Source organism: Epinephelus fuscoguttatus, linkage group LG20, assembly GCF_011397635.1.
Source record: "Epinephelus fuscoguttatus linkage group LG20, E.fuscoguttatus.final_Chr_v1".
In the NCBI taxonomy this organism is placed as follows: domain Eukaryota; kingdom Metazoa; phylum Chordata; class Actinopteri; order Perciformes; family Serranidae; genus Epinephelus; species Epinephelus fuscoguttatus.
In genome coordinates, this window is record NC_064771.1 from 24,883,935 (window position 1) to 24,901,457 (window position 17,523).

General features: G+C 39.5%; 1 protein-coding gene across 2 annotated transcripts in view; it reads right to left on the reverse strand.

The window, feature by feature from the left end:
• Nucleotides 1-377: 377 nt before the first annotated feature.
• The window catches only part of pax2b (paired box 2b), a 45,068-nt gene continuing 27,922 nt past the window's right edge, over nt 378-17,523 (reverse strand). Inside the window, exons 8-10 of one of the 2 annotated variants that reach the window (XM_049563836.1) lie at nt 6,687-6,788; nt 4,495-4,581; nt 378-2,254 (exon numbers count right to left, since the gene is read on the reverse strand). In XM_049563836.1, coding sequence (XP_049419793.1) covers nt 2,133-2,254; nt 4,495-4,581; nt 6,687-6,788 — 311 coding nt within the window. In that variant the 3' untranslated portion in view covers nt 378-2,132. Of the gene's footprint in view, nt 2,274-4,494; nt 4,582-6,686; nt 6,789-17,523 lie in introns of both variants that reach the window. The other variant, XM_049563837.1, reaches the window with a different exon arrangement.

The window sequence follows — 17,523 nt, forward strand, 5'->3', positions numbered from 1 at the left end:
CAGGGACCAAATTGTGACAGAGGGTTAAAATGAAGACAGGACTTCTTCGGCTCATTTAAAACAACTTTTCTGAGTTTTCTTTTTAAAAATTTGAGCCACAAAAAGGAATTATTCCCATTTTTTGATAATTTCTTCTGTCACATTTTGCTGTAGAGTCCAAGCTGATGTCTTCAGGGTGCTTTTTTGTCAAGCCAAGAGTCGAAAACCAAAAGATATTCAGTTCACACTAACATTGACAAGTTGAAACCAGTGCATTTTCCTTAATAAGTAACTTATAGAATTAACCAATTATCAGAAACAATAGTCTTCTTCTATTAACTGTTTCAGCTTTTCTCCAGATTGTCAGAAACACCATGCAGCCCTTTTTTTGCGTAAAAGATTTCAGACACTTTTATTATTGTACATGTGAGACCAGCATAATGAAAGTGATAATACCCATGAACATGAAAGACATTTTTTCTTACTGTATTTACAGAGAGAGTGTCTTCACATCACACACAAAAAATCCTTCTACAAAATGAACCATTTGTAAATAACATAACAGTTAAATAAACTCCACCTACCTTTAGGTTTACAGCTGAATATGCATATGATGACCATCTCTGCACTGCATAGAATTTATACATATACTTTTCCTCATGAACAATGTGGGTTTTTCCTAATAATAATAACAATAATAATAATAATAATAATAATAATACTGCTCTCATGATGCATATAGGCGGCCTGTAAATAAACATTAACAAGAACTAAGTCTTTGGCAAATGCAAATACATTCACTTGACAGATGAAGAAACCATCGTTCCAGCTTGATTCAAAGAAATAACTTGGCCTGAAACATGTGAGGGAGCTGAAGTTAGGAGGGAACATGTTTAAGGCATTTAGCTGAAATCGTCGCCCTGCTTTTTGATGTTATTGGAGTCGCCAGGATCGTGAATCCGGCTTCGAACTAGACGATATGACACTGGTTTGACTCGGGATGGCTGTTGTATCCTTTTTCTGTGGTTGAATGCCAAAGACTTAATCAACTTAAATAAAAATGTAAGCTGTGAGAACATAGTAGTGCACGTCAAGGCAGTGACATGATGGGCCTTGAATTACAGGGAACAAAAAGAACTGTGAAACTGTAAGTGCCTTTTCACACTGAGACTTATTAGACTTACAGTCAGTTTCATGACATAAAGCAAAAATATGCATCATCATTTTTCTGCATAATAACGCTCCAGTGTTGCAAACCTCCAACATAGTGCAAAATTAACAAAAAAACACAACAAGGTTTTGCCTGATGACCTCTCGTATCCTGACAAATAAGAAATAGTAAAACACTAGCCAAGCAGTCTGCAGTTTAGTCGTTACGAATTATAAAAATGAAATAAAAAAATCATTTTAAGAATATATTTACTAGTTTCTTGAAATCTTGCAAATAGCGGGCCATGGTGATATATTGTCATGGCTTCCTCTATTCTCACATGGATGTTTCTTTATTTATTTTCATTTTTACATCTTGATTGTGTATCACAGAGAACATGTCCTAATCTTCTCATGGCATCAAAAGCGATCGATTTTTCTCATGCTGGATGTTTTGGTCGGTGACTGTTCAGATGGATAAAAACAAACGTTAGCCTGCCACAGCCTGCACGTGCTGCCGCTAATCTCCTCTGATCTCACTGCGCTGCCGTCTGAATCGGAGTGGGAGACAAATGAAAACAGGAAGAAGGAAAAAAAAGGCTGCTGCTACATTTTAAGCTCTGGACAGCGTCCCTGCTGAGAGCCGCCAAGAAAAGGAATGTACAGTATTGATCCGTGATGGGATGAAACTGTGACGCTGCCACAGAGAGGGAAAATAGATTCTGGTATTTTTGTCTTTTCAGTCTTTTTCTTTTTTCATTTTTTACTGCAATTAGCCGGTTTTCATCATGTGTGGTGACTTTCAGTGTCTCTGATGATCTTCTTGTAGTTTTTTTTCTTTTTTTAAAATTTTTTTTTGGCTTTGAGTGTCCAAAAAAAACTGCGAGGAGGAGAGAGGGAAGCAGTCGTCTGGAATCCCCTCCCAAAAAAACGTTAAGTTTCTCATTGTGTGAGCCGGGGAACATTTTATGCGCAGTTGCTCAGTGTCCAGTGGACCATGCCGCTCACACCGGGGCAATATGGAGGCTAAGGCCATGGTCCTGCAGGTTGATTTGGTTTCCATGGTAACTAGTGACGGTCATAGGCAGTGGCAGCAGTGGGAGGGGCGGAGCCTCTCGATGCGGCACTATAATAATAAGGGGAACCTGAAAGTTAACAGAAGAACGAACCATTTGAAACAACAAACAAAATGCCATTTACCAAATGTATTATATGATACTTTAATGTTAATCACTGTGTCTGGTAAAATATGGAATCAAACTCCAACCTTAAAACCTCCAAACATACAGTCAACAGAACTAATATCCTCTTACTGTCATAGTAGAAAAAGTTCCATTGTATTTATTGCGGTGAAATTCCGGCAACCACAGCTGCCAATTTTTTGCCATAAATTTTTTTTAATTTTTTTTATTTTATTTTTTTTACAGTGAGTTGAATATAAGCATTTGTTTACACATTTTCTAAACTGAAAAGGTCTTTTATGTAAAATGATAATGATTATTTGACCGTTAGCTAAACCTTGTAGTTACGTAGCAACGTAGCTACTGTTGCTAAGCTTTGTCCCACTCTTTTCCGAACACATAATGCAGTTTACAGTGACGACAGAGACATTTATCACTTGAGTTTTTATAATTTTTGAAACAAAGTGTCCATGATTTTAGACATGCAAGCAAATTTTTCATTTCTAGCCAGAATTTGTTTGTCAGATGTAGTTAGCTAGCCTATTACGCAAACGATGAGTCCATGACTTGACTAAAAATGCCATCTCAATTTGACTTCTTCTAATTTTTCTAGCAAACTGGTTTTAAGGTGACAATCTTGGTCTAAAATAATCTTGTGCTAAAAAGCTAAAGCTACATGTCCCAAGCAAAATTTAGCATCCTCACCAGGTGATGAATTTTAGAAGACGTTCAGACTTTTATTTTGTTCCAACATAAATCTGGTTGGTTGCTTTGCTTATACACTTGTTTATAATTTGGTGCTTTCAGGATGAGGACTAACTGATGTGTTTGGCAAATGTACGAACAAAGAGAAGGACAAAGCCGCAAATTCCGCATTTCTGCCAAAAACTTGAGGTACTTAGTTTTAGTACCTTTAGAACCAAAACTAACCTTTACAGACTTATACCTAGACCCTAGATCTGTTTAGCATTTCCACAACAAACAATACTTAAATGTAGGCTGTATTTACTTTTTACTGATCATACAGAGGAACTTCTGCACCTCGTTTATCATCCACAGAATGTGTTGCAGGCATTTCGACAAGATATTTAGAAATAGCGGGTTTGAGCATCTAGTCCTTCTCAGGCAAGCGCAGGGATGTGGTGCTGCCGGTGCACACCAGAAAGACACTCTGCCACGTTTTTTTACATAATCCATCTGAAATTCATAAACATATTTAAACGTTTAAAGATCCAGTTGTCACTAAAGTGTATCTTATTCTAGAGAGACAGTAATAACAAATGAAATGATCAGAGTTATCATATTGACATTTAAGGTGTGTTGATTGAGTCAGGTCGTCAACCTATGTTTTGAATAACATGCAAGAAAATATTCCACCTTAAAAGTTGCCAGTGCTGCCGGCAGTAGCCTTCTAACAGCAGGGTGAATTAAAGTATTTTTTCTCAGGCTATAGCTGCTGCTAGAGGCAGCAAAACATCCTTACATTTTATAGTTATAGTTTATCAGTGTACGAAAAACTTGCCGCGGTATGAACAGTGGTTACATGAGCTGTAAAACCAGCCACAACTCAGCCCTGAGCAGTGACCGTCCTCTATTGACCAGTCAACAGACTGCAGTGATTCTGGCTCCACCTTCTTAGCATCGTATCAATGTACTAGGTACCCCCCCCAGAGAGGTGACCAAAAATGGTGACAGTAGAGAATGGTTGTACTAGTGCTATTGACAACTTTTCACAAAATTGTTTAATTTGGACTGAACTGATCTGACCCGAACCGGACTACTTGGTGGAAATGAGGCTTAACGTTAGATCCTTGATCCTGAAAGCACCCAAGGCCAGCTTCTACACACTCTGTCTTGTGCTCCTGACTTTAGAAAATTACTACTATATTTAGTGAGGTAGTTAGCAGGGCATGCTAACGGTTGCAGCTCAGGATACAACAGATAAACACAGAGTTTAATCTATTCTTTACATTTTTGCTCTTAGGCTTTAAGTTTTGGAAAACCTGGAGGAAAAAAAACACCCTCCAACTTCTTAAAAGGCAGAGTGTCGCTCTTATTACAGCCACTATGAAATCCAAAGCTTCTGGGCCTAGTTACGGCTGCTAAGGCAACATTTGGACTATCACCGTTTTGGGGCGGGGTTTAGCGAACGGTCAATGAAACCAGTTTTTCAGTCTCTACTCACTTAGTAATGCTGGGTTGCTGAATCGCCAGGCGTCGTTGTAGGTTGTGTACTGTGGGTGACTGTAGGGGTTCCCCGAAAACTCACTCCCTGCAAAACAAAACAACAAATCAATTAGCATTTCAATGCATCAAACCATTACGGCGTTCACATGCAGTCATTTCTCGTCATTCAAAACAGGATGCAATTTGAGGGGGAAAATGATAGTCATCGATGTGCGACCAGTCAAGCAAGTAATTTATTTCTTTTTCATTTCACTTAAGTTATGCAACACTGAACAATACAGGATATGACACTGAAGGCGGCTTTCCCTGTCCCATTTATGGATATCTACCCATTCTTCTTCCTCCACTATGTTCCAAACCGCTCTAATAAATACAGAGTGGTAATAAACAGTTTCATGCATACATTTTTGATATGCTGCAATAAATCCTGCGGCCTTTCTTGGAGGAATTTTTTAACATCTCCAATCTGAATCCCCCCTGGTCTGAGCTCTGGTGTTTGGCGCGACAGGATTTTCATTGCAGGAGGAACTAACTTGGAGCATGTCAGTGAGCACTGCTGTTGGTTCAACACGTTTCTTTCTTTTACGAGACAATAAAGGCCGGATTTTATATGAAGCTGGTGAGAAATGGCTTTGCTTTAACAGTGTTTTTGCGCCTGTCACTAAATCTTAGCGGTTGTGTATGGGATGAATGGCTTGTAACACAAAACCACAAGCCATGGGATTAAGGCCCTCATCTTTTGCTTTGTGCCACATAAGAACAAATGGAAAGTAAAAGTATGTTTGACTTGACGCTTTTCCACTGACATGATTTAACAGTTTTATTAGTTAAGATCCAAAAGTAAATCCGGGCTGCACCGCCACAGGGTGCGACCACATCTCCCTCTGTTTTTACTGGTAGCTGTTAAACAGACTCAGCTGTTTGCAGAAGTATGTCAAAAAATGTAAAGTCTCTATATATTTTTAAAACAGCTTTTTATGACAGAGACAGGAATAAAAACTAGAGAGCACTGAAAGAGTGCATGCCTGCTGTGTATCAAAGTTTATTTAGACTGAAAAGCCAACCTAAATGAATCAGAAAATGTTGAGAAAACAGCATCAAAATACACAGTTACAAAGCATCATGGGATACATATGGTAAGTTTTTTTCATGCGAATAAGTGTAGTAGTGTATAGGAAAATAGCAAAACATGGTATCTCACTTTTTCAGAGGGTCAGATCGCCTAAATTCCTAAAAACATTTTGACATCTCTTTATTTTACCAACATAAGGACACCTTAAAATCTGGAAAAAATCAAACGAAAGCACTTATTCCTCGTTCCATTACCTAATTTTGAAGGTTCAAAAAAAATATATTTGCCGTTTTTCAAAGGTTACTTGCCACTTAAGATTAAAACAAATGGCCCAGTTACTATAACCCTCTTGGTTGGTGTGAGGTGATAACAAACCTCGTCATCGCAGCCCTTCATAAAGGAGAAAAGAGGAGCAGCCAGAGCCTGTGATGGGTTGTGTGATCGGTAAATGATATGCAAACACAGGACACACTCCACTGCTTTCCCCCTTCCATGTGGTTTAATCACACCCAAGCAAAATGCTGGCTGTGGTTTGGTGAAAAATGCGTGTGACGACGCTGGAGCCGGAGAAGCGTATAAGCCCCGGCACCAAAACTGCATCCCTGGCAGTGAAACACGAGCCTGACCTCCTCAGAGAGACAGCGATTTGAATATTTACCGGGCTCCCATGCCTCTGCCTTTTGACCCTTAACTGTTTGCTGTGAACCTGAACTGCAGGTTAAGTAGAGGAGGGGAAGGGGATATGCTTTGGAGCGCAGAGGCTGGGGAGGGCTGCTGGTGCTGTTTATCGACGGCCAGTGCGAACAGGCCACGCGGGGAGATAATGAGCCAATAAGGCGGAGGGGAAAGCAGGAAGGAAGGGAGAGCGACCGTCCTCTCCCCTGTCTCTGATCACTTATTCAGCCTGTCTAATCCAATCATACACACAGAGCTAATATAAGGACGTGCGTGTCTCTTACTCTGCAGGTCAATATTTATCGCCTCTCCGTGTAATTTGGCGCTAAAGTCTCTTCACTCTGCTTCTATAGCTGCTACACCTGTTCATTTTGAGGGCGATGCCACCTGTTAAATAGACCGCCTAATGGCAATATGAAGCGGTGACGTCGTCACTCACTCACCAGGAACCATTCCAGCAAGCGTGGATGTTGGGTAGCTGCCCTGGCCTGTAGGGGGAACGTGAGGGGGGTACCCAGGTAGGGTTGTGTTGGCCATATCACGACCTGCAGAGACAAAATGAAACAGAACAAAAACACTTCATCAGTGCTTTCTAGTTTGAATTTGTGTCCATTAAAACAACATTTCTTGGACCAGATATTGCTGTGGAATAAATCTTTACATCCTGAAGTAAAGGTTGCAATACAGCACTGAATTGATACTTTCTTACAGATGTACTTATTGTATGAAAATAAAAGCAGAAATACTCATCATAGAGAATGGTCGCTTTCAATGGAATCCCATTTCCATCAATGTCATAAACACAAACTACCCTATAAGTCATTTTATTAAGAAACTTTGACTTAGGTATTGCAAAATAATAAGAAACACTCTCAAATTAGACCCAGTATTGAAAATAATGGCAAACTTTATTTTACAAACTCATTATTTTGAGAACGTTTCCATTATAATGACTCACAGGATCTTTATTTTTCATCCTAAGGCTCAAGTTTTCATCTTGTTTTTTATTTTACTGGCAGAAATGGGCTTCCATACCTTTCAGATTGATAGTTTTATATATGTATTGAGTTACTGAGATATTATTATTACGGATACATATGATGATGTAGCAGGCAGAGATGCAAATAATTTACCCACTGTAGTGTTGGTTCGTTAAATCTGTACAGATGTTTCATATTTACTTAATCTTCTTATTAAATTTAAGTTTGTAAATATGGCTTTCAAATAAAAGTAGTGAAGTTAAACATAATGAAAAGCCAGGAAGATTAAGAATAATTACAAGTATCTTAAAACTGTACTAGAAACATGCCTGTATTTTTGGTTTCTACTCAAACACATCTACATGCTTTAATGGTTAAAAACAGTTTATCATCCTCATACTGTCTGTGCTGGAACACCTGTATACACCCTCTGTCTGAAATGCTCTGTTTTAGCACCTGTCTCTTTCAGCCCCTTCCCCAAAAAAGTCTGGACCAGTCTGCTCTGATTGATTTGTGTTTTGGGGTCTTCCACATCTGTAGTCTCTACACTGTCACTGCGTCACCAGCTTTCTACCTTAAAAAAAAATCACCAATAAAAGGTCCTAAACCAAAATCTTCACAACCAAACATGTTTCAGAGGGAATATAATCCGAAATGGGGGGATACGAACATCAGCATCCAATATTCATGTGTTCTTGACGCTAGTACGTAGCTACATGTAGCAGTGTACTTGAAGCAGGGGAATGACTGTGACAGAGTATAGCTACTGTTTCTACCTTAAAAAATCCCCAATAAAAACTTCTAAACCATAATTTTCACAACCAAATATGTATTCCAGCAGGAATATGGTCCAAAACTGGGGGAAAATTACCAACATCTGCAATCACAACTATGTTTCTCTTTCATATTTGTCATTTCGTGGATGTTTTCATTGGCATTCTCTTGTTTACAAAGCTAGTCTTGGCCTATTTTCAGCATATTTATTTGTGTATATTAAGCAAGCTCTCCGTTCACAGATGTTTGGTAAGCGAGCATTTACTGTATGTCTGCAGCTCCTTATATATGGAACTCTCTGCAGAAGGACCTAAAGATGCACTCTCTGGTTCCTCTCGGCTGTTTCAAAGCACTGCTGCAGGATTTTTGTACACAATCCTCTATATGCCCATGTCACAGTGTGTCTTAGCTTGTCTTTGTAATCATGTAGTTGCCCTTGTAATCTTATTTTGTGTTTTATTTTGCTTGTTTTAGAGCTTTACATTTTTACTGTGTATTCTTCCTCTATGTTGTCTGTAACTCATGTTGCTGCCTGCCCCGGCCAGGACACTCTTGAAAAAGAGATTTGTAATCTCGAGGTTTTTCTGGTTAAATAAGTAAAGGTTAAATCGATAAAATAAATGTTTACTGGATGTTAGCATGTAGCTACATGTAGCAAGGTATGTAAACACTTGCAGTAGGTGTGTGTGGAGCAGATGACCATTTACAGAAATCCATCATAAGCTACAGTCGGCTTGTTTTGAAAGTAGAAAAAATTAGAAGCTGAGTGTCAGACCGGAGGTTTTTGCTCACAGGGATTAGCCCTTCATACATTTATGAACACCCTTCATAAGACAGAAAATAAGGACAGTAATAGGCACCCTTTATATACAGTACTTGAGTAAATGTGCTCAGTAGCTTTCTAGCTATGCTTTTATTGTTCAATTTAAAAATCCAAACCAGCTCCTGCAGTCAAGTAATACTTATAACATGTCACCTCTTTTAAAAAAAGATATCATGTGAACCTACGGTGACATCATGTCTCATCAGCACCACTGCAAGTCAGTACAACACTTTCAACACATTTTAGAGACACTCGACAAACATCTCATGGAATGTAGTGCCATATAAACCTGTTACCAAACCCCAGAAACCATCAGTCCGCCTCTCTAACAGTTAAACTGAAAACAAGACAACAGCTGCTGCTTTGATGCAGCTCAACACTGGTCGCACAAACATGTCTCCTCATTACACAGTTCAAACTTTTCTGAATATGGCAGCCTCTCTCCTCTCTGCGCACACTGGCCCCTCTGCAGAGCGTCACCCGTTCGGCTGCAGATATTCAGCTCTGTAATTGAGAGTGACGGTTGGGTTGTCCTCGCTGGCCACAGGGACGTTTGCACAAAACGGCACGTAACCCCCAATCTGCGCAGGGGCCGGGGTAAGAGAGGCCCCTGTTATATTGTTAGCTGTGAGGGCCACTTGGACTCGGAGGGAAAATCATCTCCCAATGGAGCTTTAATGAGGGACTAGTGGACAGAAATGCATCAAACGCGACAGGAAAACTGTTGTGCGTGTTGAAGCCTTTACAAACTCAGCTTCCTGTAGGAAAACTTTCTCTCTCTTCTTTCATTTCTCTTGTTCACAATAGAAATCTGGCTCACTTAGTCAAATTACAACCTTGTGGAGTGTAGAAATACTTTCTACATGCGTAAAAATTGATGTAGACGAAAATATTTTTCTACTTCTTGTCACATGCAGTAGGTCAGGATGGGATTGCTGCTTTGTTTTTGATAGTTTCGGAAAATCATACCTTTGATACCTATTCATCTTATCTGGATATTGTGTGTACTATTTTGTAGTGTGTGGCAAACCCAAGTGCTTGTGTCATCTGCGATATGCAATGCAAAATATGACATAATGGAACAAACAAACAAAATGAAATATGAAAAGAACTCTACAAGTAAACTCCATTGCTATACTTCACCCTCATACAAAAACACATTCATCTGTCCGAATATTGAAAACTGACTCTTGTCACCAATTAGCATCGCTAATGAGAGTATAAAACCACAGGCAAATTTAGATATTGGCTTAAAAAAAAAAATCCAATTCATACATGTGCAATATCACGAGCAACTTATTTGTTTCATTGAGGGTGAGCGAATGAGCCCTCTGGGTATTGGAGTACCTGCTACTACAGGCTGGCAGGCATACTGGCTGCAGTGGGGGCTGCGGAAGAGGGGGGTGTGTGGGGAGTGAAACGGCTGGTGAATCTGGTGGAGAGGCAGGGTGGCAGGCCTGGAGGTCCTCGAGACTCAGGCCTGCCAGAGAGGAGGAGGAGGAGGAGAGAGTGGGGGTGGAAGGAGCCATTGATACCCTGTATAGCTATTATTTTGGACGATAAAACACGTGTGAAAATACTCAGAGCAACAGGAATTGTTTTCAGACTTCAACTTCAACAGACTTTTAATAGTATTTGTACCTTTTAATATTCTGCTTTTTTCCAATATATTTATGAATTATTGCACTTTTTACTCCTCTAAATCTCTTCAGAGCTACAATTACTTTGCAGATTAAGATGTCACATACAAATATATTGTATAATTTGTTAATAGAATATGATGCATTGCTAATTTTAGCATCTTAGCTTCATTCAAAGTCAACAGAAACAAAATAAAACTCACCAGCTCTGGTTGGGTTAAAACCAACTGTGAATTCATCCAATATGCTGCTCTATACACACTTAAATTACTGTTTATTTAAATGAAATTTGGTGAGTTTGGGGATTTTAGGGCTGTTTCTAGTTAAACAAAAATTATCTTCCTCTTTAAGAAAATGGTCTATCTCTGTAGGATCCTTTCCAGAATTTTCTCAGACACTTAAAATGATAATCGGAGCCTGTCAGTGGCAAAAAAAGCACTTTTAGCAGCTGTATAATTGAGGGTGCACAAATGCCCTGAAAAGTTGCATTGCAGTCTGCAGCCCTTTCTCTCAATCCTGGACCAGTTTCAAAAATTATTGTTCCTATGTAGACACAGAAACATGCGACAACAGGGTTCACGTTGCGAAAACACTGAAGTTAAGTTAAGTACATTTTGCTCAAAAGACTTCTGCAAATCTATTCATTTAAACTTTTAATGCAGGACTTGTAAGGATGTGTTTTTCATTGTGGTAGTGCTGCGTCTACTTAAATCTATAATCTAAATACTACTTATACTACTACTGAAAAAGCTTTTTAATGCAAATCTTCCACTTCTGCATTAGAAAATGTGCCTGTATGTTAATAGAAACACCATCCTGTTGTCACAGAGTCACAGGAGTTGCTGTTGGCTGTCTGTGGAGCAACTCCAAGTTTGTCACTCTGAATAATTCTGTTTTTGGTTGAGCAGCAAAGTCACAATATTACAGAAAATACATACGGGAAATCTATTTCGAAGCAACTCTGCCTTGAAACACATGCCGAAAAAAATGACTCTTCCATTCGTGATTATGTATCGTGCAATAATGAAACTATTCAGCCTTCCTGCTCTCTATTATTTTCAAATCTCTGCACTGATCGACACATTGTGCGAGGCCTGCTGAGATGTGACTTTTGGTTAAAGCGCCGAGACTGGAGGGCTGCAGAGTTAAAGAGCTTTACAGAGAAGAGTGAGGTCATGCCGGACCTTTCATTTATAATAAGAATTAGTTAGCCACAAGCCAGTGCACATAAGTCAAAGGGAGCCGTGGGAGTACTGTAGGTGGGGGGTCCGGCAGGGGTGAGGCCATTGTGTGTGTGTGTAGACATTGGTAACTATTGTCTAACTGTCTCAGCAAACACTGACCCAGGTCTTTTCTTCATTATCATTGCAGCAGCTACAGTAGTTGCACATGTTTAATAAAAGTAAATACTCTTATCTCTTCATTACCTCGCCTCAAAGAGATGAAATACATAATGAGCGCAGGATCTCTCTGCCTTTACTGCGCAGTCTGAGGGGAAACATCGAGTTTGATTTCTTTAAAATGTGGCAAGAAATACAGTTTTTACTTTTATTTTTCCTTCTTCTTCCTCCTCAGATACTGATTCAGATCAGGGCTGCACAATTAATCCAAATATTATCCAAATAGCAGGAGCTGCAACGTTTTGTTGAAGGAAAATGTGCCACAAAATAACAGTATAAAAGAAGCATTTTGATGCGACAGAGATTCCCTGGACTATAAATCATATTCGGGATGTAAAGAAACATGCTTGTCTGGTACAGACCCTGCAAAAATCACAGTCATCATTTTCTTTTCTTCCTTTTTTGGTGAAAATGAAATGCGAAAATTACCACTCCCACTCAAATCACAATTCATATTGCAGTCACAGTATCTGTCAAAATAATGGCAATGTAATTTTCTAGCAGCCCTCAATCAGATTTTGTTTGTCTTACTGGTGAAACTGATCAGTTTTGAGGTCCTGAGGTTGTAGGTTTTACTCTCACACACCAAATTCCATTAATGTTTGTGCAAATTTTACAAAATTTTTGTAGGAGGTTCATCAAATTTTTTTTATACTTTTTCTTATACTTTTATAACACTGGCAAATGGCTTAGAAACTTAATTTAATGTGGGTTGGTCACTTCTAGCCAATACCTGATCAATATTAGTCCTGATACCAATCCAGGGTGTTGAATCAGGGCATCAATACTGTCAACTTAACTCTCACTGGAGACTCAATCTTCATTTTAACCTTAAATAGCAGCAATAAAACACATTTTGGTGTTTTTCTGCTTCATTTTTTTTAACTATACAAAAGCAGAAGATTGGAGATGTAGAGAATATGTTCTTCAAAGGTTGGTATTACACAGTAAGAGATCAGCCTATTGCCACCAGCTTCAGTCTTTCCCATCACATGTTGACTCTAATAACAGTAATAATAATGATAATAATCGCGGCCTCTGTGGATCCCGTTTTTGTGTATTCCGGGATACAGTTGGCAGTGACCGCCAGCAGCTCTGTGACTGTTGCTTTATGTCCCCTTTAAAGCCCTCTTTCTGAGAGGCGCCAGTTCGGAGAACTCTCTGTACAGCAATGATAGCCTCATTAGCTGCTTCCTAGCCTTTGTTGTTTTTACAACAGAGATGTGTGTCCAGATTCTCATTAAAAGATGGGCTTCTTTATATTGTCTACTTCCTCTGACAGTCCCCTTAGATTGAACGCCAGCAAATCAAGCTATTTATTTATCCCTCCCCTGCCCTCTTTTTTTTTTCTTCCCCTGCAAAAATCAATTCAAAGATTTTTTGGTTTGCTGTTACAAAAGCCTGTTGATTTCTGTCTTAATTTGAGAAGTGGCTCGTAACAGTCGCTGCTGAGCGGGGAACACAGCATTTCCTGCTTTTAGTTGGCCTTGAAATATCTGATTTTCACAGACAGGATTGTTTGAGTCTTGTGTTTCTGCTGCAGGTATTTGACAAACTGAGAAGAAATGACAGCGTACTGACAACACTGCTGGTTAATCTGAACTACACAGAGTGGCTGAAAACATCATGCAACAAGAAGACAAAGATTCATGAGTCAACCCACAACAACGTGACAAGAAACTATTATTGTTGCATTAACATCAACTCCGTTTCTTAAAACACAAACAGAAAAGCAAGATGACCTTCTCTTTATTTGGCACAGGAACAAAGTCATTTGTGAATGACTCTTTTGCTTGCAAGAGTATTAAATTTAGCATGACAGGGACACCTTCATGTTTGCTACAACAACAACCAAAAATCTTTGACCTCCGTTTTCTAGGCTATATGCAGAATGGGGCAATTTATCACAAGCCAAAAAATCTCAGCACCCTAATTAATTACAACCAAGTAAAGAATGTTTGGAGAGCCAAATTGCTTTAATTCCCCAAACACCGGCTGAAAGTCATTCATTATCAAATGTGTGCTCAAAGGTTAGTTTGCTTTTGTGAAGACGAAATAAGCATTAATTTCGGAGCCTGGGCCCACGTTTCCCCCTGTGGGGAGACGGGCGAGCGGTTTGTCATGAGGCCACACATCACTTACGGCAGGTTCGCTGTCTGATCTTTGCTCGCTGCTCACTGGACAACGGCAGGTCCTGATGCTTTCTGTGTAGTTCAGCCTGAGAGCACTCACTCACCTTAATTGAATGTTAAAGGGACAGTTCACCCCAAAATCAAAACTACATATTTTTCCTCTTACCTGTAGTGCTGTGTATCAGTCTAGATAGTTTTGGTTTGAGTTGCAGAGTGTTGAAGATTTTGGTCATAAAGTTGTCTGTGTTCTCTCCAATATAATGCAACTAGATGGAACTCAGCTTGTGGTGCTCAAAGAGCCGAAGAACACATTTGGAAAAACTCAACAGCAATAATCCACCGACCTTGTTGTGAGCAGTTTCATGTAGGAACTATTTTCTTTCTACTGAACTACACCAGCCAATTGTATCACCGCACAGAAGGAACAGTGCATCTACTCATACATCAGAAGCTTGTGCTCATGACAGCGTGAGATGTAAACATTAATGGTGTCCTTCTCATCAGTGGTGCTAGGTGCGCTAGCAATAGAATAGATGGAAATGATGAGATTACAGGTGCCACTCCATTGGTGCTTTAAAAACAGATAAAACTAGATAACCAGCTTAAACATGACATCCACACAGCCATATAATAGCTGTAATAGCAAATGATAAAATAAGTAAAAACAATAAAAAGACAGCGGTTAAAATGTTGCACAGTGTAGATACTGCACATGATTATTGTTTGTTTAGTGTTCTAACAGCCCAGGGAAAGAAACCATTCGTTAGTTTAGCAGTAGATGCACACTTCCTTCTGCACATTGATACAGTTGGTGGGTGTAGTTTGGTAGAAAGAAAATAGTTCCTACATGACACTGCTCACAACATTGTCTGTGGTTTCAGGGTTTATGCAGGACATCTTTTTCGACGGCCGATATGGCTGTTAATACTCCAGAATTCCGGCCATGTAGACCAACTACCGAACATGTTTTAAAGAGCCAAACGACAATGAGACAAATTTTAACTTGAAAATAAACCAAATGAAGAAGCGGCCTATTGAACAGAGAGACTAATCAGAGGCGTAGTGGCAGAGGCAAAGGAGGCAAAGGACTTGCGTCAAGTGTAACCATAAAGTCCTCCGTGAACGCATTCAGGAAATCATCAAACCCACTATCAATGGTCTGGCTAACCATGGTTGAGTGAAGTGTATCTCTGGTTTGATCTAAAAGGAGACCCGTGGTGTGTTGAAGGTCTTCCTTGAGAATGTGATCCATGATGTGGTCGCCTAACTATACCGAGCAGGCTAAGAGGAAGACCATGACGGCAATGTATGTGGCGTATGCTCTGAAGACGCTCTACATTTATATTTATATTTAAGTTTATAAGTTTTCTTGGCAACATATGTCAGAGGTATACAATATTCGGCTATTTAGTGTGCTATTAATGAATGAATTTATTTATTTGCCATATTTCCCACCACACATTTTGGCTATTGATATTTTCATCTGCTGGATAACTACACGTGATACCGAGAAAAAAGACAGCAGCATTATGCATGCTAATGTAAACCCCCTGATTATCTTGAGTTAATTCGGCATTTTCAGCACCACAAGCCAAGTGCCATCTAGTTCCATTGTATTGGAGAAAAGGCAGACGGGTAACTCTACAGGTAAGAGGGTGAACTGTCCCTTTAAGTGTGGATAGTTTTATTTGCTGGGTGAAGTTTTGTTTAGAGAGTTGACGGGAGCGTACAGGAGCAGCTGCTCGAGGAGGAAAAAGTGTCATTGACACGGGAGCTTTAAGCCTTCAGAGGCCTCCATTAACAGGCCCAGCAGGGAATATGTTTAAAGAGTCTTCAGTATGCAGTCACTGAGTGGAGATGTGTAAAACTCCCACTGAGTGCTCAAGGGAATCCGCTTGGCGCTCGGCTATGGCTCTTCAGTCTGAAGCACCATCAAGAAAACAGGTGGGCTCTGACTAATTTCAGGAAATACAGAAACTCTCTATAGAAATAGTGGACAATTGGCCGTATCAAGGCCATCTCTCCATTTATTTCTCAAAATACACAAAAAAGTTCAGAGCTCCTCCTTCTGCTATTCATAAATTCACCCACGGCTCACACTATTTGAATTTTAAGCAGTTCGAATGAACAAGAATAAGAAGCACTTGAGATGAAATCCATCTCTCGAAGGGAATTCATCAAAGAAATTACTTCCCATATCAACAATAGAAATTACCTCACAATATGCAATTGTCCTATCCACATATTCATGGAACCCTTTGGTGTTTTTATGGGGTAAGAGGGACTATTTAGCAGGTAATACAGCATTAATGTGGAGGAGAGGGAGGGAGAAAAAACTGTTTTAATGGAAGTGGCTTCTTGCCTCTGAATTTCGATGATGTGCACAATGCCCTTAAATCCCTTTCTTATTTGAGCCTGCTTTGCAGGTACTTCTGAGCCTTAATAGGATAAGCAGAGGACACAAAAGATTTCTATCTCTCAAGTCTTTCAGTTCACTGAGAATCCCGATCTCTGGCAATGAGCACTTCATGAATCATTCATTTTTAATAGATTATGCAAATTCCAGGACATAAAATCAACAAGATCAATAACTGCAGGCGTTTTAATTGGTGTTGGAAAACATTTTAAGGATGAACATAATCTCCAGTTCTTTCCCCCGTAAAGACACAATTAATTTGAAATTGGATCTCGGCCTAAATACTGCAGATAATTTACTACTTTTTGCATGGCTTAAAATTCCTCTGGTAGGCTTATCGCTGCCAAGTAAACTGTAATACTCAGCCATTAGAGAGACCACACACCTGAATATCACCTAATATCCACACAGGGAGCCACTGAGGGAAAACCAAGCAGAGGAGCCACTAACCAAATACTAATTACCAAGTGTAAGTCAGAGTGATGTTTGATCCATTAGTTTGACCTCTGTATGCTTGATTTCTCTGCCACCAGAAAGGGCATGGGATAAACTTATAACACAAAAGCACAGGGATAGATTTTGGGAAAGATGCAGAGGACTCAATATTTACCATGTGTGGATTTATCCCCACCCCATTACAGACATGAGAGTATCACAGGACTGGTATTTAAATGTAATTAAAGACATTTCTACTGTAAACTGATGCAGAAAAGGCACAAAATTAAAGGTCCAGTGTGTAGGATTTAGGGGGATATTTTAGCAGAAATGTAATATATTCCGTAGTGTATAATATACTTAAAATACGAATTGTTGTGTTTCCGTTACCTTAGAACGAGCTGTTTTATTTCCACATAGGGAGTGTTTTTTTCCTACAGAGTCTGCCCTGTTGCACCGCCATGTTTTTACAGTAGCCCAGAACAGACAAACCAAACACTTGCTCTGGGAGGGCCATTCGTATTTGCAATGAGAGCATTTTTTCTTTGTTTTTTACATGAAACAGCTTTTTTTAGTGTTTTTTTCATCATTGCTAATCGTTCCTAAACACTACGTATGCACAAAATGAGGCCTGAATGAGTAGTATGCCACTTCCCAGGCAAAAGTTGTGATGTATAAAA